General features: G+C 38.7%; 1 protein-coding gene across 1 annotated transcript in view; it reads left to right on the forward strand.

Moving 5' to 3' along the window:
- The first annotated feature begins 7,524 nt into the window (after positions 1 to 7,524).
- Positions 7,525 to 27,019, forward strand: part of ZDHHC20 (zinc finger DHHC-type palmitoyltransferase 20) — a 53,395-nt gene continuing 33,900 nt past the window's right edge. Inside the window, exons 1-2 of the mRNA XM_070943911.1 lie at positions 7,525 to 7,657; positions 20,717 to 20,743. Coding sequence (XP_070800012.1) covers positions 7,540 to 7,657; positions 20,717 to 20,743 — 145 coding nt within the window. The 5' untranslated portion in view covers positions 7,525 to 7,539. The remainder of the gene's footprint in view (positions 7,658 to 20,716; positions 20,744 to 27,019) is intronic.

The following is a 27,019-nucleotide window of genomic DNA, read 5'->3' on the forward strand; positions in this document are numbered from 1 at the left end:
GCAGCAATTTGAGGCCCAAGAGAACCATTCTGTCACATAGACAAAGTGCCTCCAAGATCATGAAAAGAATGATCATATTTAAAAAGCATAGGATTTATAGGATTGGGGCATAGGCCTATATATCGATTTTTTTTTACTTCTTTATATTGCAGTGGGAAAATCTACTTCATTCTTGTCTGCAAAAAAGAAACTTGAATAAGTTGATTTGTGGATATTATAGGAGTTAAGTGTCTGGAGAACCAAGATTTACAGCCATGCTATAAATATTTCTAGTGTTGCCTGACACTACCTGGACGTTAATAGAGACGAACAAAATAGATGTTTCTATTTTGGAAGGCTACAAACTTAAATGGATTTCTGGATTTGAAATAACTTTAGGATTCAGAACATTTCTAGGCTGTTTAATGATGAAAACATTTGGATACCCCCAGTGGTGGGATTCAGCCAGTTCGCACCACTTTGGGAGAACCAGTTGTTAACTTTCTGAGCAGTTTGGCCAACTGGAAGTTGGAAGAAATTATTAGGGCAGAGAACCGGTTGTTAAATTACTTGAATCCCACCACTGGATACCCCTACAAAGAACTATGATTACTTGAAATATATTGCCACCTTGTTACCTTTCGGGAAGGCCATAGTTCTGTCAGTGGGCCTGGGAATTCCAGTCTGATAGACAACCAATTAAGTGCCTAGTGTGATTATAATTGTTCTGGCCACGGGATGGTGGTCTTGGAGTTTTAAGCTTTGAGTTTTGAAAACTCCCGGAGTCACTTGTGAGTTGGGTTGCCATATAAATCTATTAAATAAATAGATGTAACTAATATTAAGTTATTATTCGTGGTTCTGTCTTGCATAATTACCATTCTGGGATATCTTCAACAGAAAATTATATATAGCTTTGAATGCAGAAAACACAATGATAAGAATGAAGAATGCAATTATTGGCCTAAATATGATAATTTTTTTAAAATCCCCTTATTTCTCCACGTACATACACATTATCTACAGCATTGCTTCTTCCTTTATTTGGTAAGTTCAAATGTAATATGTTACAGCAGAGCCATTTCTGCAAGACAGTGGTACAGTATATGTATTTACATGATCAATCTCACCAGTAGCATTACTAGTTTCAGCTGTGTCTAAACTTGAAATTCCAAACAATATTTATTAGTTTATCTTGAAATTCTTCGATAGCAGTGTAATATTAAGACAGAGGTTTATGGTTTGAATAAGCAACTGTTCCAACTTCAGGTTTCCTGATTAACAATATCAAATTATGGTTATGGTTCCTAATATTAATTTCTCAGTGTAAATACTAAGACATTATTACAGGTATATAATACCTGACTAGGTGGCTCAGTGGCTAAGATACTGAGTTTGTCGATGAGAAAGGTCGGCAGTTCGGCAGTTCAAATCCCCAGTACAGATCTGCGTGAGCAGGGGGTTGGATTAGATGACCTCCAAGATTCCTTCCAACTCTGTTACTGTTACAGGTTCTCTTTGACTTATGACTAGTCACTTAGCAACCATTCAAATTTATAACAGACATACTGAGGGGCTCCATATGACCCAGATTCTAAGTTCCGACCATCACCCCTCCACAGTTATCTGACTGAACTTCAGGTGCTTGGCAATTTAATGTCATTTACCGCATCCCACAGTCACATGACTACATTTTATGATGCTTTTGCCAAAACTTGCACTTTTGGCAAAACCGCACTTGTAGCCCAGCATTGGTTCACTTAACAACCATGATGTTTGCTTAACTCTGCAAAAGAAGTTGCAAAATTTTAAAAATTTTCAACCATCACAACTTACAACCATGACAGGCAGGCTCCATTATGGTCATAACTTGAGAACTAACTGTACTACAAAAGCACTAGACTTACTTATCATCTAATAAACTTTCTATCCATGGCGTTATCCTTTGCAGATATATAAGTAATAGAACATGGAGAAGACAGAACATGGAATATTCAGAACACGGATCCAAACCAGTCCATAGAATTCTATCCAGATCTTCTTTTGAGACCTGGGAGAACATTCTCACCTAGATCAATTCCAGTTGGAAGCCTGGATGTGGAAGCCTGGATGCTGACAAGCATCATTGTTCTCCATGGGCCGGCGGGGGGGGGGGGGGGTCGGGGGGGCAGGGAGATGGGACGGATGCCTCCTGCAGCCCTGTCGGCCAAAATGGGGCATGAGGGGCGTACGTGGCTCCCCGTGCCGTTTTGGCTGGCAGAGTGCTGCAGGTTGTCCAGACCAAAAATGGGGAGCCCCCCGTGCCCCATTTTGGCTGCCAGAGGCACTGCAGGCCAATCCTTTGCTATTTCCAGGCCGGCTCCATGTGGCAGGTTTAAGCACCCCGCAGGCCTTGAGTTTGACGCCCCTGATCTAAAGTATCTGCAACATCTACATAGAAGAATTGGTAGCGCTGATCATTTGCATGCATCTTCAGTTACAGCCCTCATGAATTTCAGTCAGTATGACTCATGCTAGGATTTGAATCTGGCATCAAGCTGGGAAAAATATTATTAAAACTTGGACAGAAGACGTCGGGCTTTTATTTTCTAGGAACAGACTAAGCTAATATACTAGGCATAGTTGGGAAAAGAATTCTTTTCCACAGTCAATACCTGAAAATCAACAACAGATGCCAAGAATATGTCTTCCCTCATAAGCTTCCAGATACATTTAAACAGTATTTCATTGAATTCGGGACTATGTAATGCAACTGTAGAGACACAGTGACTTCATAAATAACTCATGGTAAGCACAAATCTTTTATATTCTGCATTAATGCGAGTAAAAAGCTGGGGGTGGAGGGAACCCATTAGATCCCTACACTAGATGTCTTAATCTAAATTTTGATTGACAGCAGGACAAAAATTGAAAAGTAGAGTAGGGAGAGGAGAAATAACCAAACTCAAAATAGTGAGATACATTTCTTTCCATGGTTTGTAATTGTTTTAATGTATGTCTTTTCTTCTTAAGAAGTTAAGTGCCTTGCTATTGTTTTCATTGATTTATAGCAGAAAAAGCAACCAAAACCTTTATTTTCATCGACTGCATGGAAAAGATAATTTGGAAGATTAAAATTAACCTACCCAAACAATATCATGGGATTATACTCAGATACTCAGTATACTCAGCTGGGATTCGGCAAGTGTAAGGAAGTATAAATAGTATTTTTATATAATAAAACATAATGTTAAAAAGGCAGACAATGGCAAACATGGCTGAAATACTATACCTCCAGAAAATGGGAGCTGTACTCATTCTGGCCCGAAGGCTGAGGGTAAAGACCCAGATATTAACCATCTTCCTAAAGGCCTAGAGGGTGAAAGACATGCTGTATATCAAAAGACTCATCGAAAGGCCAAAGCTGCCACTAAGAATACATACTCAGTATGTATTACATAAGTTTTAACAATGACATTGTTTCAAAGACCGGATCCACAGTGTTCATTTCCTGTGCTTGCATTTGAGGCAAGCAAATCTATATAGAATAGAATAGAATAGAATAGAATAGAATAGAATAGAATAGAATAGAATAGAATAGAATAGAATAGAATAGGAGTAACAGAGTTGGAAGGGACCTTGGAGGTCTTCTAGTCCAACTCCCTGCCTAGGCAGGAAACCCTACACCACTTCAGATAAATAGTTATCCAACATCTTCGTAAAGTATATTTCTATATTTGAAAATAAATAACAAACTCCCACAAGGGGGAGCCTTGTGTTTTATCTTCTCTTCCTTGTTTATTGTCCATATTTGCAAAGATTAAATTGACAATTTCTAAAATAATGAGATAACTACTAAATTACTTTCATGATTCTACCCCTTAGGCACTGATCAAAGGCACATATAATATACAGTTCAATATAAATCCCTAAATCCCTTTGGATTGTTAAATAGGTCTTAATTTTCTCTTTTGGGCCTTGTCTTTTTTGATTCTTGTGATAATAACAACCTTAACCAAAGCAATGAGTTTTTAAGCACTCCTATAACATGCTTACAGTGGGATTTTGTATATGGATATCTTTTAGGATCCTTGAATGTTGCTGTTTCTTAGGTTGCTGAAAAGACGCTCAGAAGTAGACTTGGATAATGATATTTCATGTCCTTGTTGAAGATGTTGACATATGTAATGTGTATAGCCACAAAGTGTAGCACATCCCTACTTTGCAAGATGAAAATGTTGACCAAGATTATAGGGTAAGCACATACTGAGAAAGTAGACACTCTTTATACAGCTCTTACAAATGCTACGGTATTTCAACAGGTTGTAAATTTCCATTAATCCAGTCTGCTAAGACCTCACCAACAGATCAATAACAAGAAACCACATTTTATAAGTGGAGCATGTCTCATTCTTCAATAATAGCATTGCAGGTGAGTATGCCAAAAGAAAATAACAATACATGAATATTTCTGGAAAGATGTCTGAGTTTGTAAGCTCAGCTAAGAGTGACTATACGCATCCTTTACCTGAATTGAACAAATGTATTGAGAATTTTAAAATTAATAGACCAAATTTAGCCTGGCTAAATAAACACAACAAGAAGTGAGAGATGGAGCAGAATGATGAGCTATAGCAGTTAGACTCAGTGCTGGTAACATTTATTTTGATTAGAGGAATGCACAGAATTGACTTGACAAATCCTGGCAGTGAAAGCCCACACATCGTAAAACTTACTAAGGTTGAAAAACTGCACAAGAATATCCTTGACACTGTATAATGGGATGAAGTTTTTAAAAAAGGATTGTGATTATGAATAATATTGCTTTACCTTCCAAATAAACTATACAAGGCTTCCAGTTCTAAATAAATACAAAAATAATTTAAAACATTAAGATAACGAATTGGAACCAATTGCTATGTTATCATAGCAATAACAAAATAAGACTTTTACTAATGTAGTTCAAAAGGTTAAACTGAAATTATTTACCTTGATGCCTTTTCTGAAAGCAGAGAGATGGGGAAGGGAATTGATGCAATACAAAACAGTACACACTTTATTTGAATACGATCCTTTAGGCAATTTAAGTCATTGATTTAGTAGTTTAAACAACAGTGCCCATAGTTGCTGGGATCATCACTTTGTCTCAGGTTCTAAGCCCTGCAAAATGGGTTGTTTTATATTTAAATTTTATAGGATGCAGTTATCAGTTGCAGTGAGAACCAACATTTATTTTGATATCAGGGCTAACACACTGCATATATGTGGAATTGGGATCGTAGAAACACCCAGGATCATAGAAGTTCAGAGGCAGATGCATAAATAAATGTCTTAAACGTATTTATTCATATGATAAATCATATTAACTATGTCCAACAGAGATCAAGTCTCATGAGGAACGAATATGAAAAGAGAGATGGAGAGAGCAAGGTGGAAAACGTTGGAGGGGGTTTTATACTCAGGATAAGCCCCTCCTTTCCACACAGGGGCGGAGACACTCTCTGCCTCCACTGGTGTCTATATGACACATGTGCCAATGGCTTGCAAATACTTGACAATATATAACATAGAGTTGTATGATTCATCATTCACTAATGTTACAGACTTTAATCAGTAGATGTCTATATGGAACCATGTTCTACATCTTATTCTTGGGTTAATTATGAAGATGAAGCTTAATTACATCTTTGTAGTTCATAAAGATGAATTAAATGTTTCATGTGTTGCGAAACAAAAAGGGTAACCTAGCTTCTACCAAAATGCCTTCGCTTTCACATACAGTAGCTGACTGATATACCAGATGAAAGGCAGCAGATGAGATGGCTGGACTATTGGTATGTTTGGATGGCATATCTTACTCTGTATCTTCTGACCAAGTGTGACTGCAGAAGCACAAAACAAAACAGTCACAGAACTAGGCTGGTTTCCAAACCAGCACTGTCCTCCAAATGCTTCATTCTACCTAACAGTAGGACTGGCTACCAGCACTTTTGAGAAGTTCAGGTTTGAGAAAATGATTCTTGACATGTTTAGCTTTCTGTTACATCCATTCTGCCTTCATAAAGACAAACTGGCATAACCCTAAAGTTAACTCCTGCCAACTTCATGAAGTATCCAAATAAGTTTTCTTGGCAACTTCACAAGAAAAATAGGAGGGGAGGTAATGCTATTTATGCCATGTGGGGTTCATGGATGAAAAGCAGATTCCCCCCCTCTATTTCCTAAAAGGAGCATGCAGCCCTAGGAGCGGGTCTCCTATTTTGAGTATCACCCAGATCTGATCCTACTGAACTGTCAAAATAAGCCATGCCCAACTAGGCGTCGCCACCCACTGAGACTTCACCCTTTTCCCACATTCACAAATCAAGGTAGACAGCGAAATGGCCATCTCGCAACATCACCTAAAACCTTGCCCTTGATTTCCCCCCCCCCTTTGACTGCCCAGTCTAGCCTAAAGCCCTACAATTCCCAAGGGAAGGGACCAGTGGTGAAATCCAAATTTTTTTACTACAGGTTCTGTGGGTATGGCTTGGTGGGTGTAGTGTGGCTTGGTGGGCATGGCATGGGAAGGATACTGCAAAATCTCCATTCCCAACCCACTCCAGGGGAAGGATACTGCAAAATCTCCATTCTCAACCCACTCCAGGGGAAGGATACTGCAAAATCTCCATTCCCAACCCACTCCAGGGGAAGGATACTCCAAAATCTCCATTACCACTCCACTCTGGGGTCAGCCAGAGGTGGTATTTGCCGGTTCTCCGAACTGCTCAAAATTTCCGCTACCGGTTCTCCAAAACCTGTCAGAACCTGCTGGATTTCACCCCTGGAAGGGACCCACCCAGGATTGGCAGACTTTATTATTCGAATGTGATCTGTTTGATTATCTAAAGTCAGTTTAGCTCCAGGGATCAGCCAAAGTTCGACCTTCCACCCTGCCTGTGACTTTTTATCCCGACCTACTCAAGCTTGCCTGTCTAGGAACAACACCCTTTCGAGGAAGGCATTAGGATCGCTCAGGGAAGTTTTTTTTCTCCCGGATGGGATCCACCGGTCGAGTTAAGAGGGAAGAAGAAGAAAGCGATCCCAGCTCTTGAGGATCCCCCACCCTTCGGCCAATCCCCAAAGGGAATGGCGTCCGAGAACGTCTGAAATACCCGCCGCGACCGGCCAGGCATCGCGCAGAGGAGCCGTCTCTTTCCTTCAGCCACGAGGGCAGGGCTGCTTGCGGCGATTTGGGTCTACGTGAGAAGGACGGCCGGGCGGGTCAAGACACGGCGGACGAGACGGCTAGAAGACCCGCACACACACCCTCCAACTCCCGCAGTCTTAGCGGCGAGGAGCTGCTACTGCTGCTGCCCGCCGCTTTCTCCCTTCACGCTCCCCGCGCTACCTTCTCCGTCCTCGGGAGTTGCTGCGCAAGGCAGGCGCGCCCAGGCCCTGCCCCCTTAGCGTAAGGGAAGGAAGGGCGGGGGCCGGCGGCAGGCATCGCCGCAGCGGCGAGCGGAGAAGGCGGCGGGCGGAGAAGCGGCTGCGGCACCCATGGCTCCTGCGGGCGGTAGCGGCAGCTCAGCGGCGGGGAAGATGGCGCCGTCGCACGTCCTCAAGTGCTGCCAGAAGGTGCTGGCGTGGGTGCCCGTGGTCTTCATCGCCTTGGTCGTGGCCTGGTCCTATTACGCCTACGTGGTGGAGCTCTGTGTGTGTAAGTAAGCCGACGAGGTTTCGTTGCCGCCCTCCTGCCGGGGAGATTCCGCCTTGCCCGGAGAAGGAGGAGGAGGAGGAGGAAGAAGAAGCTGCCCCATAAGCGGGGAGGGCGCACTTGCGCTGCGTTGCTTTCAAAGGCGGGATCCGCGGGAAGGGAAACGGTGCTCTCCTTTCCCCCCTAAATTACTTTGTCGGCTTTCCGGCTTCTTCGGCTTCCTCCTTCTTGCGCAAAAAAGTCCAGGGGTGATTCATTCTCAAAGGCTTGGTAGTGGTGGTGGGGGGGGGGGGGGTAACCTGTTGCCTGCCGCCGCCTCACTTTCTCTCAGCCCCAAGAAGGAGGCAATGGCAAACCACTTTTGGGAAGGTGGGGGAAAAAAAACACCTTGCCCCCCCAAAAAACAACAACAACACCGCAGACTTTGTTCAAGCAGTCTCTGAGATTTGGATACGATTGAACGGGAAGGAGTGGAGGGATCGGGAAACCTCGTGTTTAAAACTACTCCTGGGCATTTGCCTTAATCTGGGCGAAAATAGCAATCCATCCTCGTGTTGTCAAGCCCCGGACAGACTCTCTTTTGAATCCTTCCTGTGGATCAAGGCTTGCGGTTTGAGGAGAGGAATTGAAATGAGGCAAGTCACCCCTTTGACTTGAAAGTACAAACAGGGTGTTTGTAAGAAAGAGCAAAATGCCTCTTGTGTAGCCTTATCTTAGAACTACCTCTTTCTTTATTAGAAGGGTGTATTCCAAGAAAAGTGTGGGTAGCATTGCTAAATTGTTTGCTTTCTCTGAATCATGGGCATTAAATCCTTTTTAGAGTCTGTCTTTCATCCCGAGGTTGGGATTGATAACCGAGGTGTGCCATCCCTAAGTGTTGCAGTTCATTTTTCGGACTGTGCTAAAATCCTTGAGCGGTCACTTTTTTTTTTTAAAGATGTACTTCATGTTTAATTTCTTGAATTCCTATTGCAAGTTTAAGTCTGCATTCAGAAATCAGAATATAATGCCCACTCTGTAGTTGATTCTTTATACTGTTGTTGGATTAATTATGAGCCTGCCACTCAGAGAAGACAATATAAATGTTTTGACTAACGGCAGAATGTACTTACCTTTAACTAGACAACATTTGAGTCCCAAAGGGTGATTGGGAAGAGAAATAATTTAGTGCAGTGTTTCTCAACCTTGGCAACTTTAAGCCTGGCGGACTATAACTCCCAGAATAACCTAGCCAAGGCTGAGAAACATTGCTTTAGTGCAAGGGTCTCCAACCTTGGCAACTTTAAACCTGGTGTACTTCAACTCCGCACCACACTTTATGTTGTCTTCCCATCCCAAGCTGGACCTTTCACACACCCTCATGCACACTTCTCAACCTGTGTGGCATGTATTATTTTTTATTAAGTCAGTGAGGAAGCTGGTACAAAGTTTAAATTGGGTGGATGGATGGATGGATGGATGGAAGGATGCTTCTTGCTGGTTTTCCCACTAGGAAACTCAACACGGAAGTAGACCGGAACCTGGAATTCATTCCTGGAAGTCACTCCTGCTCACATTGATTTTTTTGCCCATTGTGGTCATTCTGTTTGTCTATTTAGGTAAAGAAGTATCTCTGTAACAATGTCCCAACAGGTTACAGGTACTAAAACTTACTGTTCCTGAGCAAAGCTGAACTCCTTGTAGTTTCAGTATAAATCTTGAAATAGTATTGTTTAAAAGCTTATCTCATTTTGAACGCCATTAATGGTTTGTTTTAAAGTACCATCTCTTGGCATCAATTCTTGAGCTCTGCAAAATGATTCAAATGTAGTAGCTCTATATAGGTATCCAAAAGGGACATTATTCTAAGCACAAGATCTTAAATAACGCCTTTTTGACTTATTCTTCCACAAGTACAACAAGCTGTACTTGTTCTATGCCTATAATTTATATCCTTTTGCTGAAAACATTAGAAATAAAAAATTAAGTTACAGATTGCAGACAAAGCTTGTACATACAGCTTTCAATATCCTGCATGTGGCCAGATGAAAATGTTGAAGCTGGAAGTAGAGGAGGATTCTCCCTATATTCAATCTTGACGCATTGATACTCTTTTCTTGCAGTGTCTTCTTTGTGCTTTGAACATTCTGTGATTTTAACAACTGAACTGAGCTAGTATACTTTGAACTTTAAAACATAAATATACATACCCCTGAAGTCACCAGGACTCAGTCTTTTATGAAAATGACTTTCCCTTGCATGATGATTAATTTACAGTTGTAGCAATTTACATATGCCAGGTATCCTCCTTGAAGAATATACAGTAAAGGGTTTTGACAAGTATGCAGAGGTCCACTAATTATATACTAATGTTTAAAACACTTTCAAGAATCTCTTGAAAGGAGAGCTCCTGAAGTATTGATTTAGGTACATTTTAAAGAGTAGTCTGATTCTTCACAGAAATACACAGAAACCAATAATGTGGAATAACTTTCATATTCTCTCTCCCTCCCCCTCCCCCCCCTCTCCTTCCCTCCCTCTCTCTCTCTCTTACATTTTTCATACAAAGAAACTGAGCAATTGCTATCTAAGCCATGTCCAGACACAATGGTCTCCGACCACATGTAATCTAACATGTTTCTCAGTTTCTGCAAACAGTTTATGGTTTTTCAAAACAGTTTTCTGATGTCATCTAAAATAGGAAAATATAAATTAAAGTCCATATAGAAACCAAAGTATTAAAGCAGGATCTGATCCTAGGTTTGAGATTTAGTGGATCAATATGATTAAATCTAACTTGTAATATATTACTTGTGCAAAACATTTTGCATACCCAGTTCCAATTAGTTTGTAATAGGTATTTCGGTAAGATGTAGTTCCATTCTTGGCCATATAAATTTAATAAAAATGTAGTCCATTAACCTCAGGAAACTAGCATATGGTTGGTCAAGATTGATTGACTTGATTTTTACTGAAAAGACTTCAGACTGGTCTGAATTTGATCAGAAGAGTCCAGAGTAGATACTATTTTTATTTATCCACTATTTTGATTGCAAATTCTACAATAGGTGCATAAGATATGAATCTTATTATTACATAAAAGGCATTGTCTATGCTTATGGTACTAAAGAAGACTTCTTAAACAAAATAACCCTAATCCTTACCCTCATGGAGTTTTCTGGATTACATTTTGTGCTAAGGAAGACAACAGAAAGAGATATGATATGAACAAATATGAATAGCCCAGAATAAATGTGAGTAACCAATATTGCAAATATTAGATTTTGTTATAGTTAAGTAGAAAGAAGGAAGTACCGTAGTATGAAATATATGAGGGGAAATCAATGTTTGAAGTAAACATTTTCACTATATGTACAAAAGCTTTGTCCAAGGTAGTGCTTCAAAATTTGCTGAGACAACCCTCAAAATTCACATGCTGGATACCTACCGGTACCTAGAATTCTAGGAGTCGTCCTCTCAAGAAATTTGTAATGCCCTTACATTTCGAATGTAAATATTGTAGCGTACATTGACACTGTTTACTAGAATAGTTTTAGTTTTGGATTAGCTAATTTTGGAAGAAGAGAGAAAGTTACTTAGTCCAGTCCTTTATTTTAAAGCTGAATCCTCAACATGAAAATATGCTGTACTAACTTGCATTAAGCACATCACGTGTCAAGAATAGATGTTGACAAGCTTCTATATGCAGAAATTTATGGTTGATTTAAAATTGATAGAATTAAAACAGTTCTATTATCTCAGTCGTATCTCAGGAAATTAAATACATATATTGTCCTTTCTCATCCATGTTATTGACCCAAATTGAATGAACAGACTTGAGACAGTTAACATGCTATGCAAAAATACTTTTTCACTATTACAAGGTTCATTAGTATCATTGTGTCTTCTAGCTTCTCATTAAGAAGTCAGGATTCTTCTTTCCCCAGGCAGATTCTCTGTTGGAGATCTTTAAAATGATAAAAACTTATTTTCACATCTTCTGAGACTTATGCATGAGATAAAACAATATTACTGGGAAGAAAAATTCTGACCTTTAATAAAAGAGGAAACTTATCTTTCTTTGTTTTTATATTCTCATTTCCTGGCAGCCAAAAATCCTTTTATATGACATGAACCACGATCAGATTCTCTCCAATTTATAATATGTATTTGACATTTTGATATGATTGTGAATCCAAGGCAAAGATTGATTAATGTGAATTCTTTGCAAAACAGGGACCCGAGATAGGTTCTTATTTTGCTGAAATTTAATAATGTCTTATTTAAACTGACCCTGGCCATGCTCCCCAGCTCCCCACCACAGGTCAAACACAACCCTGATGCAGTCCTCAATGAAATCAAGTTTGACACCTCTGCTCTAGATCAAGGGTGGGGAACTATGGCATTTTTATGACTTGTGGACTTCAACTCCCAGAATTCCTGAACCAACTATGCTGGCTGAGGAATTCTGGGAATTGAAGCCCACAAGCCATAAAGGGGCTACAGTTCTCCACCTCTTCTCTAGATAACTAAAGATCTACAGCACTTTTTGTGATTATTACTGTACTTTATTTTGAACTCTATCGTGAATGGTATATAATAGATTAAGTATAGATTGGTATTTTGTCAATGAAATGAATAGTTTTAGCAAGTGGGACATAACAGGATTGTCTACATCAGCCTGCCAATCCCTTTCATGGGAAATCCTGTTCACATCCCTTGTCTCTGAATTTTAAAGCAAGTGAGCTATTTGCCTCTTCCACAAAAGAATTTCACTTAGCCCCCTCTCTCTTATATACAATACTCACACAACAACAACACCATTCCTTGAATAGGGAGATGCGTTCTCCTCTGGAATTTGAAGTGGGCAGTGCAGGAAATGTTGCCTGCTTGGGAAAAATTTATATATAATTGGCTCCAGTTTTCTACTCCCCCCCCCCACCAAAATTGCCAGATCTCAGCAGTTTTTGGGGTGAGATTTCAAACCAAACTTTTAAGTAATAAAAAAGGCAGTTTTTTAATACAAACATCAAACTAAGCATTAATACAGGGGTCTCTAACCTGGCAATTTTAAGACTTGTGGACTTCATTTCCCAGAATTTCCCAGCCAACATGGGAATTCTGGGAGTTGAAGTCCACAATTCTTATAGTTGCCAAGATTGGAGACCTCAGATTAGAAAGAGTTTAATTGCAACAAATCACATGGCAATGTGATCTTCATTTTAATATTAATGCTTAATAATTTGTAATCAATCTGAGCAAATAGGCTGAAAAATATAAAACTGAGCAAAACAGCACTTAAAATAACCTCCAGTGTCTTGCATGATTGCCTAATTAGACCTTGGGGTTGAATTCTCTGGCCCTGTAGTGTGAAATCTGTTTTCTTCTAGTTCCTGTGTTTTACAAGTCTCCGGTCAACTGCATTCACAACAAACTCACCTCTGTTTCTGTCATTTAATTACAGTGACTTATGACCAAAATTTTGGATTCAGTTGCGATCATTAAGTGAGAACTATTACGATCATGAGAGATTTAAATCTTTTAATCTGTCCCCAGTTTGCCAGAAGCATAGTATATGCATGCACTGGAGCCCTTTTTTTCTGCTGTGCTGATTTTATTTATTTATTTGTTTACTGGAATTATCTCCACCATAATCAGAGAGACTGTAAGTAATTCAGAATCATCCTGCATACTAACAATAAAATGTTTAGATAAAATAAAAATAAAACAAGAAACTAAATTGTATTGCCTTATCCTCAACTCCTACTTGTTCTGGTATAAAGTTAATTAATTCCCCTCAAGCCAACAGGAGCCATTTGGCCAGTACCCCAGTCATATGATGGTTGGGAAAATCCCAGTGTGCTGGCTACTTTACATCTCCAGTCCCTGTCCCCAAAGCCATTCTTCTTTGGACAACTGAAGAATCCTCTGTAAAAATATGTGTGTTGCTCATTCCCAGAGTGGTAATTTCCTGCCAGGTGGCAATGTTTGATGGAAGCCAAACAAATTGACCAACCCCTTTCCCTAACATATCCTGCAAATAGTATAGAAGGAAGTGTGGTGGAATGTAGGCTGGATTCCCAGGAGGGAGGTGGCTGCATTTCATCATAGATGGCTCCATTTGATGGCAGCATAGCATAGATTAGGGATTGGCAATTAGGACAAGAAATTTTAGGCCAATTTAGGCTTCTTCTTTAACTTAGCTAATTAGGATCACGGTAAAATATCTTTGTGCTTTTTATTAAGTCCCATCCGAAATGCACCAAAGGAGTTTTTCAAAAGGCAATGTATTACCTTGCTTTTTTCCTCCTTGAAATTGTTTCGCTTCTCATTCAAGAAGCTTCTTCAGTTCTTCAGAATCTGAAAAAGTTTCTAGGATTAGAAGCAAGACGTTTTCATGGGGAAAAAACAAACTCCAGTTGTTTTTTGAAAAGCACCTTTAGGACAACCATGACCTTGATGATTGAGAATCTCCATAGACGTTCTTTCATCCCAAATATTTATCATTTTATTATTGCAAAAGCACATTATTAGTGGAGCATTTTCAAGATTGGAAAAAGCACATACCTATTCTGATTATTCTGGACAAAATTAAAGTCAAGATAGCAAATGAACGAGGGTGTTGTACATTGTAGGAAATGGTAGCAAAGATTAGTGCAGAAGAAGGTTCATTGTTGAGCATCTAAAAGAGTAGAAAGAGAGGTAGCTAACTGGTTGCTTTTCTCTGGGAAGTGAATCAGTAAAGTTTACAGTGCCAGAGGAAGGGGAAGCATCAGTGTGGATAGATTCTTGAATCAGCAATACTTACTCTAGGCATGGCAGCTTCCCAAATATACTATGCTAGTTCATTTGGCTATGTCAAGAGGAGATGATTCAGTATCTTGTGCAGTATATTATGGTAGCCACTTCAAAAAAGCACCTCATCAGCTGAAGAGGCTCATGTTCTTCTAATGACTTTAGTTTGGGCTCATGCAATCCTAATTGTGCTGAGCTTGCCTGGTAAGATTAAAGATTGATCATTGTTTTCCTGTTCAGGCTTGGTGAAATTCCATTTTTAGCAGACACTAAATACAGTTTATGGAAGTTAATAGTTTCTTGAGGAAGGCAGCTAGTGATCAATATACAAGGAACCTTTAAAACCAGATACAGATTGCTTAGAAGCCACATTATATTTCCCAGCCAAGAGAGGATTATGCTCAGTACAATGCCTTATATTCAAAGCACCTCTCACATATCCCTGAGATCCCTATCCACTCTTCATGACCCATGCTGTCCCAGATGCACTATCCCCAACCTGCATAGCATTTCTCATGCACCCTTCTGTGCATCCTTTCCAACCACCCTCCCATGTTCCCTCCCTGACTTTTAACAGCATCTCTTGAGCACCTCATACACTCCCTTGGACTCGCAGATTCCTGTTGACTTTCCCACTGACTTTGTCCATGCAAGCTTCCCCTATTTACAAGCCCCCCTATTTACAAGCAAAGTAATTAGGGGAGCTAGCAGGAATTAGAGGAGGGGGAAAGGGAAAGAAAATTTCCAATGCTCCCTGCCAGCTTTCCCCAAGGAAACTCAATAGGGAAGCCAATTGGAAGTTGTTCCTACTGCCACTGCTTTTTTGCCCACCTGTGATCATTCTGTTTCTCTCTTTAGTTATGGAAACAATAATCCGGCAGGTCACAGGTTATCTGGATAAACCCAATATTCACTTTACAGTACACTTTATAGTACTTTACACAATTGCAATTTTTTGATAATTATTTTCCCATTTTCTTTCGTTAGCAATAATTTGTAAATTGTGTATTTTCATACAATATATAGTGGTAGAGATGTGCACAAAAGAGAACATTTGTTTAGTTTTGAACCCCAAACAAACTGTTTTTCTTTTGGAAGTTTTGGCAAGTCATTCCAGATCAGCTGTGATTCAGCAAAAACAAAACGTGGAATATTTGTTTTGACTCTGGGCTGGAAAACTTACAGGAGCTTTGGAAGGATTTCACAGGATAGATAGGACACGATTGGGCATATTACTCCATCTTCCTTCTTCCTTTCCAGTGGTCCCAGTTATCATATCATATGGTTCTCCCAATTTACCATCTCCCTAGTGCTCAGGTGTCAAACTTACTGCATCACATTGCTGTTTTGCGACGTTTTCCCTCTTTGCGGAGCTGGGGTGGGAGTGGCTTGTGCGTGATGCATTTGGTTCACTGGCCACCAGTTTGACACCCCTGCCCTAGTGCCTTCTCACTCCTCCCTACCCTTGAATTCCTGCTGGCTTCCCCTTAGTTTCCGGCCTTTTTTCCATTCACTTTTTCATAAAACACTCTTACAGTCTTACTCAGAGCTCTTCTGCTTGGAATCCCTGGGTTCCATATTTAGAACTAAAGATCCCAGTTTGCTACATATCCTGACCCAAAGTGTTTTGAAATAGAAAACTTGTTTCTCCAAATGTTCCTAAAGTATTGTGTAGCATGCTGTTCAGATTGCATGTGGGGAATGTTATTGGAAGTTGTGTGATCCTCGTTGTCTCAGCATCATACTAGAAATTATTCCTACATAATTTGAAAACAAGCTCCAAGTAGCAATCATTTGCTCAAACAAACTCATTCAACTTGAAACTGTAAGATAAGATAAAGTCAGATTCAGTCAAAATAAATACTTTCCTTCTATAAATGGCATATATATTTATACATACACACACACACACATACATACATACATATTCACACCTGTATATTATAAAGGGAAAAACAAAAACTATCATAATGAAAGAGATGTAAAAATGACAGATTTCTGAGCAACTTGGAATGCTTTTAATTATTCCTAGAAATAATCAGTGAGCCAGCCAATAGCTTGAATTTCCAAAATAAGTTGTTATTATAAAATAAATCAGAACTTATTAGTACCAACACATGGAGTACAGATGATTCAGGGTGGGTAAAAAAGATGCCAAGGTTTTCACAATAGCATTGCTGGCTTCAATCCATGTTGGATTTGAAGGATCATAAAAGGCTCAATCCTCAAGATAGTTTCATTTGTAAACCTCACTGAAATCTATTAAGCAATTTGTATTTGTATCCCTCATTTCAAAAGAGAAGAAGAGCCAACAAAATGCTCAAGGCAAGGTGTTAATCAACATTTATTTTTCCAAAAACAGCTAAAATACAATTCCAGCATCATTCACTATTGATCAGGTGGGTTGGAGCTGGTGGTGAAGTACATTTCAATCATATCCGGAGAGACATTATTTTGTCACTAGGAGAGATTTATTCCTATCTCTGCGCAGGTAGATGCCAGATGGGGACGGTAGTGACATTTTCTTCATTGTACAATGTCACTTGGCTGCTTTGCCTCTCAAATAGTGTACATAGTATTTTGTGTTATAATGACTTAGTCGCCTATTGGACCTGATGCTACTGCAAAAATAAATGTCACCTTTTTATTTATTTATCTGTTTATTAAATTTATTGGCCACTCATCTTGCCACAAGGCAACTCTGCTATTGATGAGAGCAAGTTAAGACCCCAGACATGATTCTTCACAAGTCATGGGGGTGGGATGGAGAATGGCAGATTAAAGGGAAAGACCACGGTGAATTGTTTTTCCTGAATGTTTATTAGTGACAAGTTGCTGCCATTCATATCTGTCATTTAATGTCAGTTGAATGTAAATATATTCTGTGCACCACCCTGAGTCCACTAGGAGAAGGGCGGTATATAAATTGAATAAATAAATAAATATAATTTGTGTCCTTTAATATGGAAGCGACATAACATATATGTATATGAACTGTCCGGGTTACTTCAAATACCACAGTCTGTTATTTTGGAAAGATATCTGAACACAAATACTGCCAGTTGCAATCCAAACTGTCAATCAGGGAACTGTTAAATCGTAACTTACTGCATTTAGGATCCATGTTGCAGTAGATGACAACTTCTGGCTAATATTTTCTTTGGCTTAAAAATGTGTTTGTGAGGTAAAATGTATATCCTGCTTCAATCTAACAGAGTTTTAGTGGCTTATAGCCAGGGAACCCCCCCCCCCCCCCAAATAATAGTACAGACACAAAATATTCAAAAACTTAAGTGGCATCAGGCCCTAACACACAAACAAACCACAAAGCTAGTTGGGTGACCTCTCTCTTTTAGTTTAATCCAGCTCACAAGGTTATTGCTTTGGAAAAAATAGGAGAAGGGGTGTTAGATCTGCTATGAGTTACTTATGAAGTAATAAAGGCAGATTTTGTATTACTATTATTATATTTTATTATTACAGTACACTGGCTCTAATGTAGAATTTTCTATTGTACTTTTCAAATGCCATTGTATTCTTTGAGGCTGAACTAAGATGGTATCATTATCTGAGAAGGGAACGTTATTTAAGAGCTCCTATATCCAATGGAGTTAAGCTACACTGAGCTTGCAGATATTAAGTTTTGAATAGCCATAGATGGGATTAAGCTATCAAGCAAATAATGTAACGTTAGAATTAGCTGTATTTAAACTTCTTATTGAATATGTGTGTTAATTTCAAGGCTAAATATTAAACATACCAATTAATGTTTCAATTATTTTCATTATGTACGCAAATATAAAGTTGATTCTATTCAATGCCATTCTACCTATTCCCATTCAGATAAATTTAAAGGAAAGAAAATTAATGATGATAGCAATAGCACTTAAACTTACATACTGCTTCATAATGCTTTACACCACTTTCTAAGTGGTTTAGAGTCAGCATATTGCCCTCAGCAATCTGAGGCCTCATTTTACCAACCTCAAGAAGATGGAAGGCTGAGAAACCTTGAGCCTGTCAGGATCAATCTCCTGGCAGTGGGCAGAGTCAGCCTGCAATACTGCATCCTAACCATTGTACCACCAATACTGATAATAAAAAGTATTATCAGTAATACTTTTTAAAATTATCCACATATACTCACAGATAAGACCTCACCTATAAATAAACCAGCTCTCAATTTTTTTAACCAAAATACCATGAAAAATACACCACCCAGGACTGTGATGGCAAACCTATGGCACACGTGCCACAGGTGGCACATGGAGCCATATCGGTGGGCATACGAGCTCAGCTCCGGCGCATATGCGCACCTGGCCAGCTGATTTTTGGCCTTCTGGGCCCACCGGAAGTAGGGAAACAGGCTGTTTCCTGCCTCCAGAGGGCCTGTGGGTGGGTGGGGAAGGCCCGTTTTTTGCTCTCCCCAGGTTCCAGAGCCTCTCTAGGAGCCTAGGGAGGGCGAAAATGGCCTCCCCGCCGGAGACCCCCCAGAGGCTGGAAATGGCCCATTTGCCAACTTCCGGTGGGACCAGAAGGCCCATTTTTTGTTCTCCCAAGGCTCCTAGAGAGGATCTGGAGCCTGGGGAGAGCAAAAAACGGGCCTACTGGAGCCCCGTGCCATTGTGTGCCAAAAGCAGGGGGAGCATGGGGGGGGGTCATGCGCGCATGCTCAAGGGGTGGGGCACATAGAATTATGGGTGTGGGCACATGCACACGCAACTCCCCCGTGCTACCCCTGCTTTTGGCACGCAATGACAAAAAGGTTAGCCATCACTAACCTAGGACAATTGTAAAAATTAAGGCATATGAAAATTTTGAGAGTCAATTTATCTGCTGGTGGTGTATTTTTCATGGTACTTTGGTTCAAACTTCGAGAGTTGGTTTATCCACAGATGGGCTTATCCAGGAATATATACAATTACTAGTAAATACCAGATTACAAACCCATTGTTGTATTTTTCAAAATATCATATAATGACTTACTGAGTGATTCCCCACAGATCAAAAAATGAAAGGTACGAATATCATTTTTCATCGTTTTGCCCTAATAAAGCTTCGGTGCTTAATTCAATCCTTCAAACCTTTTTAGGGAAAGACAATGTGACATCTGAAATCCACTTAAAACATTAGGTTATTCTGAATCTGAAAACCATAGTCTGGTGCAAGGATTAAAGGTCTATGCTGAGTCCAGGGAAATGCAGCTTCAAGTCCATTCTTGGCAGGAAAATTTAGTGGGTATCTTTAGACTGTTCTTTTTCAGCCCAAGCTACCTCCCAAACGGGTGAAATTCAAAATTTTTCCCTACCGGTTCTGTGGCCGTGGCTTGGTGGGCGTGGCAGGGGAAGGATATTGCAAAATCTCCATTCCCACCGCACTCTGGGGCCAGCCAGAGGTGGTATTTGCCGGTGCTCCAAACTACTCAAAATTTCCGCTACTGGTTCTCCAGAACCTTTTAGAACCTGTTGGATTTCACCCTTGCTCCCAAGGTGGTTCTGTGGAAAATTTGGAGCAGGCACAGTGAAATGCTACCGGTTCGCTACGGTTCAGGCAAACTGGTAGCGGCAGCAGCAGCACATGGTTCGGAAAACTGGTAGTAGCGGCAGCACAAGGCTCCGCCCACCCACCCGGATGTCATTACTTCCTGGTTTTAACCAGGAAGTAACCTGTTTTTGACCCTCCCCACTACTCAAAACAGTAGTGAAGGTAAGTAGATTTCACCTCTGAGCAGGCAGTGTAGTTTATGCCACCTTGAACTCTTGCTGATCAATGGAATAAGAATCTAACATTTTTAAAGAGGAAATTATAACTGATTATTGCACACCAAGAAAGATGGAGCTGGGAGAAGTCTTAGATTTGTTATCATTTCAGTTGATTAAGCTGTGGTCCGATCATTTAAAATGGAGTCCTTCGGCTGAATTTTTGTCTGCTGCCATTATATAATTTTCATCATTTCAGTTTCCTAATCTTCATCACTTGAAGGAAGCATGAAATAAACTACTGATTCAGCATGTTTGTTTGTCAGAAGCATACATGCTATAGACAGACAAATGAGGAATTGTTTGCTAGTGGCAGGCAAACAAAATAATTCCTTCCTTTCTCCAGGGAAAAATGGGCACCACCCTTCAATTGTTTTGTTAGTACCTATGTAAATAAATTGAGTTTTTTTGGAGTGGAGAATGACAAAATGCACATTCTCTTCCATTAACTTAATATGTTTGAATACATTGTTTTATTAATGTGCTTGATTTCTAAAATTGACTCATACTCGTTTCATTTTTCCTCCAGTTACAATTACCTCAATTGGAGAAAAAGGTATGATTCTTTCTTTGTAAAACATTTTATTTCTATGCATATGTCAAGTCATAGAGTATTTGAGTTTTATCTTGCAAAATTACTAATTGCTTGAGTTTTGAAAAGAAAAAAAAATGTAATTCCAGCATCAGGCCTTTCCGTCATGTGATGGACGCCTTCGGCTTTTGAAAAAATGGGACCTTGGCAACAGAAGTATTGCTGACGCTTGCTTAAAATCTAAAATTACTGTTTTCTGAAGCAACAGAAGCAGCATAAGCTTACCGTTCATCAAATTAAGGATCCACAAGAATTGCTGAGCTGAATAAACAAAAATAATTTATTCTAGCCAGAAAGTATCTCAAAAAATATGCAGAGTACTTTACATTTTTCATCCTGCCCTCTAACCTACATTCACCAGAATGGTTTGGTCTAGTGATTAAGGCACCAAATTAGAAAGCAAGAGAGCATGAATTCAAGTCCCACCTTAGCCATGAAAGCAAATTAGGTGACTAGGCCAATCACTCTACCTTAGATTAACCCACCTCACTGGGTTGTTGTTGTTATGGGGAAAACAGGAGTTGGAAGATATGTTGTATATGTTTGCTGTCTTGAGTTATTTGTAAAAATAATAAAGGTGGGATAAAAATAATTAAAAACCACTAATAGCACAAATTACAATTTTCCAAATGTTTGAATTGGTTGCATGTCTTTTTCTATAAACTGAATATTGCTGCAACTCACCTGTGAGGTTCAAATCAGCAATTATCTATATTGAATTACAGATTTCAAAGATATTCTTCCTCTTTCCCTCCAAATTCCACCCCAGAATGTTCTGCTTTCCCCAGCAATGCCTCTCCTTCCTTAACAACCTTTAAAATACAAAATAATGGGATTGGATTCTTTGTTCTTTGTTTTTTCTGTGGAAAATGGTAAAGAAAAACTGGTTACAGATGATGTTAGGAAATGGAGAAAGGCTGCAGGGAGAAGAAAACAGATGCTTAATTAGAGAAGAATAGGAAATTAGAAATTTCCTTTTGACATCTGTAATTTTGCAAGATTATCTGTTTAAAAAGTAAACTAATTTGTTCTTCTAAAAAACTATCTTCAGTTGTAATTAAATGTCAGGAACTTGTTGGCTGGAAGATTCTAGAAGGAATATCTTCTCAAGATCAAAGATGATAGTAGCAACTACTCATGTTCTTTAGCACTGCTGCTGCTAATAAGATCTGGAAAGATAGTAATGGGGAAAAAAAGTAAAAAAGGATGCATGAAAGCAGCAGTTTTAAACTTTTAGAGAGAGATTAAAAAATAACAAGTAGCAGCAAAATAATGAGTCAGTTCCCATCTTAGCCTTCCAATCAGTTTTCTAGTGTCCAAAGAGGGAAGAATGAATAAATCTTTGCTGATATCATTCAACACTAGAAAAGAGACTTTCCCCAAAATATACGGTACTTCAAAACTTTCTGGTCATCAAGATTTAGGTGCTACAATGCAACCTTGTTCTTATTAAAGAAATTAAGTCCTTGGCTTCTTGTGAAGTAAGTTTCTCAAAGGGTATCTAGAAAAGGAATCCTTATTTAATCATTCCTAAAAGGGATATGCATAGACTAGCCAATTGTTGTGAAAAATAGTCTGAATTGACAATTACGGAATCTGGAATAAAAATTAGAAAACTGGATCTCTTTTCTCCTATAGTCTGTCATGAGAAAAGCAGGGAAAAAATGTAAATTCTAATTCCTTGTCTACATTTATCATAAAACTCAAATGCAGCACATTAAATTGTTTCCAATTAGTAGTCTGACAGGAGTATAAACTATATTGCTATTCAACTTCAATAATGATATTTCAAACTTACCCTAATTTTACCCTGGCCATTAAATCATTGTCATGTAAAGTAGTTTAGATTTACTATCATATGCCTTACATGCTTGATGTCTTGAGACTGTCCAATCTAAAGTTACAACAATTAAATTAAGGATTAAAGAACACAAGGGGCTTCCTTGGGATACCACAAAATTGCTTGGTGGTTAAGAAAAACTCCATTTGGTATCTCTACCTAGCAATAGGTGGAGATACCAAATTGTAACCCAGTGAACAAAAGACAATAGAAATCCATATCTCCTTATTACAAATCCTATCTGAACTGTATTAAATGTCTTTTCAGTGTCCCACAAGGTTAGAAAATTCTATTCTAAATTATCTGCCATGATAATTTATGGTCTGGTATGATTTATGCTTGAGCAGGATATTGCACTAGAAGACCTCCAAGGTCACTTTCAGTTGTGTTTTTCCATGTTTTATTCCCAAAACATAAGTTGTCAAATAGATATTATCAAACGTGTGTCTACTTTTTATAAATACCAACTGACATGGGTGAATTATCCACAATTTCACTTTCTATCGCCTCATAGCTAGTGTTGCAATTAATATTTTAGCGTCCATGTTAAGATAAATGCCTATACATTTCTTTTTCATGTTTTTTAATATTTCTATAACATTGACCTCCTAAAATGAAATTTATAAAAGTAGAGGGTATATAGAAAGATTAATTGATTGATTGTGAATCTCTACCAATATAGGTTTTCTGATACATCTAGAAAAATTGTAAACAATTCAATTAAAAATCCATCAGATACTTTTCCAGCTTTCTCTCTTGATTCCCCCTAAATCTGATTAAAATACAGTATTTCATCAAATATTCAGTTTTTTCTGAAAATGGTAGCCCGAATTTAGTTTTAGCTTCTACAGATATTTGATAGAATTCATTGGGAGGGAGGTGTATTTTTAGCATAAGGCAAAAGTAAGTCTTTAATCATCTTTTCGAATTGTATAAGATTAAAATCTCGAAATCTCTTTTTTGCTAAGGCAATAGCAATACAGGATCTCTAAGTAAATGGCTTAAACGCATCCCAAGGGATTAACATATTGGTAAAGCCCATTAAAAAAAGCATCTTGATCTATTCCAAAATAGGAGGTTTTGGGAGAATTACTTAGAAGCTGTCTTGAATTAGAATGGTATAATCAGACCACCTGCCCCCAGAGCAGAAAGATACAGCTGTTATGTCATGCTTCCATGGACTGGGCATCACATGACTTTCAGCTCATCCCCAGGAGGGAATTTCATTATCTTTACACAGTTTATCCTGCATGGTGGTTTCAGTTACAGTGACCATCAAGCACAACCAATTTGATCCTGTATTGGGACATCTCAAATGCAGATATTACTCTGTGCAGTTCAAATCTTGTACTGGGAATTGAACTCCTGGTCCTTTGGATGTTAGATGACTATACAATGCATGGGTTTTAGGAGCTATCCAGGTCCTGGCTAATTTATATTTACCATTAGCCACCTCCAACCTGCCACACACCCTATTAAATTAAATTTCAAGTGAACTCAGGTATTTGAAATGATTAAGTTTAACAATAATTGTTCAAATGAAGTTAAGCTCGGTTTTATTTTACTGCATTTCAATTCAAATACTTTATTCTTTCTCACAAATGTTTTAATGTAACGATTAAATGTGACAGATTCCATGTATATATTCTTTCATTCATTCATTCATTCTCTCAGTTCATTTTTCAAAACAATATATGGCTGTCCATCTCAGATTCATGGCTCTGGGCGGGTAACAGTTGTTGTTTTTTTAAATAGAACATTGTTAAAAATATCGTATGTACTCTCAAAATCAATTGATTCAGCCAATTGTTTCTATTCAAGTAATATTTATAGTTTCATAAAATTGTGTGTATTCAAGGCTGCCCCACCAAAAGAAATTCAGTGGTGTATAATGTCATTGGAGCAGACAGATCCTCCTAATGCCTCTGGATTGCACTGAGGCCTAATGGTATTTCTTCTTAAAACTTTTGTTCTTTGTCAGCTTGGAAAGTAGGTCAACAATTACTCATTTGTTATGAGATTGTGACAGAAACATAAAATATTCAGTATTCTGCGACAGTTCCCCTCAGTTCATCAATTAGTTACAAAAGGTCTTTTCTTTCTTTTCTTTTCCTTCACAATTCCTGAAGGCTATTTGCAGTTGTTTACAAACAGAAAATCTTCAGTCACTGAAACAGCAACTTCGGGATTTAAGAGATAAAGCCAATTGTAGTAACTGGCGTTCCATTATCTTTTTAATGTAACTTTATAAACCTATTCAGAAAAAATAGTTGGATTATGAATCCTAAAGTACAAAAACTAGCAATCTGCACATGGTAAATGAACTGGAAGCTATTGACATAAAGATTTTGCTTTAGCTTCTCAGATTTAGCTTAGATAAATTGACAGAGGACACATCTATCAAACCCCCTTGACTCACGGTTGCTTCTGGATTGGAAGTAGCATGCTTTCCAATACTAGCTGGAGGTGAACGAAAGCAGTCTCCCTCTCCTACCTGTGAGAAGCATCTGGTTGGCACTGAAAAAACGCTGGCCTAAGCACCTTGGCTGATCCAGCACAGCTAGATCAGCACAGCACAGCTATTTATACACTTACGTTCTGACATTCTTAAATTCTTAAATGTAGTTTCTTCCATGGAATTAAGAACTTTTTGCTCATATAATAGCATTTTTTTGAACTCTGTAATGTTTACTACTTATTTTATGTAAATTACTCTTAGCTTACAGAAACATTTGGGACAAGGAACAAAAACACTGATAGCATGTGTATTTTTTCAGAATAATGAATTTGTTCGTATTTTTCTATTGCATCTGCAAGTATTATGAGCAAGCGAGCTTATGAACCCTTTATTTATAAAATCATATGTGACCTGCTCTAGCTAAGCCATTTGCTTTTCAATTACTGGACATGATTAGTTCAGAGTCAAGGTTTCTGTAATGCATATGATCTCTAAGGCAAAGAGTATCTTGAATAAACTCTTGTTACTAAAACACGTATATTACTGGTTGGTTGGTTTATTTATTTTATTGCTTTATTTACTTTATTGCCAACATTTTGAAAGATAAAGATTCAGAAGGATCTTGAGAGACTTTAGCATGGGCTCTATCCAACAAGACGCAGCTTAGTGGTGAGAAAAGTTAAGGCCCTGCACCTAGACAGGAAAAAACAAATACATAGGTATAGAATAGGCGGTACCTGGCTCAATAGTAGTAACCGAAAGAGAGATCTAGGTATCCTTATGGATCACTCTTAAGTATGAGTAAGCAGTGTGCTACACCTGCCAAAAAAGCCAATGCAGTTCTAGGCTGCACCAACAGAAGGATAGCACCAAGATCACGGGAAATGATAGTACCGCTGTATGTTGCTCTAGTGAGGCCACATCTGGAATACTGCATCCAGTTCTGATCAACACAATAAAAAAAAGATGTTGAGGCCCTAGAAAGAGCCAAAAGACGATAAGGACCTTGAGACTAAATCCTAAAATGAACGGCAAAGGGAACTAGGTATGTTTAGCCTACTTAACAAAAGGCTTGGAGAGACATGATTACAGTCTTCCAATACTTGAAGGGCTGTTACAGCGAAGGGAGCATTGATTTATTCTCCAATAGCACCTGAGGGCAGGACAAGAAGCAACAGGTGAAGCTTGTCAAAGGGAGATTCAACCTGAAAATAAGGAAGAATTTCCTGACAGAACGATTAATCAATGGAACAGTTCGCCTCCCAGAGTTATAGATGCGCCATCACTGAAGGTTTTCAAACAAAAAAAAAAAGCATTTGTCTGGGATGGTATAAGAACTCCTGCCTTGAGCAGGGGGTTGGACTAGAAGACCTAGATCCTTCCAGCCCTTTGATTCGATGATTTTATGGATTTAAACCAACCTAATAAGCATTAGAACATATGCAGCAATTAACATGCATGCATAAAGCTACAGTTGGAATTTTGCAATTGCCCTTGATATATATAAAAATTGGTCACTTAGATAGAATTTTTCTATAACTGGAAAGCTTCTTCACTCAAAACTGTTCTGTTTTTCGGGGATTGAACTTAAGCCTTTTTGTCTCTATCTAGGCTGTAACAGCCTCCCGGACATACTGACAAGTTCTCAACGGCATCTTCTGTTTAGGCCATAGTTGAGATATAAAGCTGAGTATTATATTTACAACACATGACTCCATGCAGATGTTAAATAAGAATGAATGCATCAAGATAGAATAGTTTCTCATGGACTATACATTTGCTTATTATAAATATTCATAATTTCAGAACTAAGAAAGATATAAATTAGGAGTACCAGATTATGTTGGCAGACTGAGCTTATCCAGGTGCAATAGAGGATGACCTTTTCTGAAGCTGAGGCTGGATTTTATTAATTCAAATGTATTCAATTTGTATAGACACA

This window comes from Pituophis catenifer, unplaced genomic scaffold (genome assembly GCF_029215685.1).
Source record: "Pituophis catenifer annectens isolate HBS135680 unplaced genomic scaffold, rPitCat1.0.hap2 SCAF_4, whole genome shotgun sequence".
Classification (NCBI taxonomy): Eukaryota; Metazoa; Chordata; class Lepidosauria; order Squamata; family Colubridae; genus Pituophis; species Pituophis catenifer.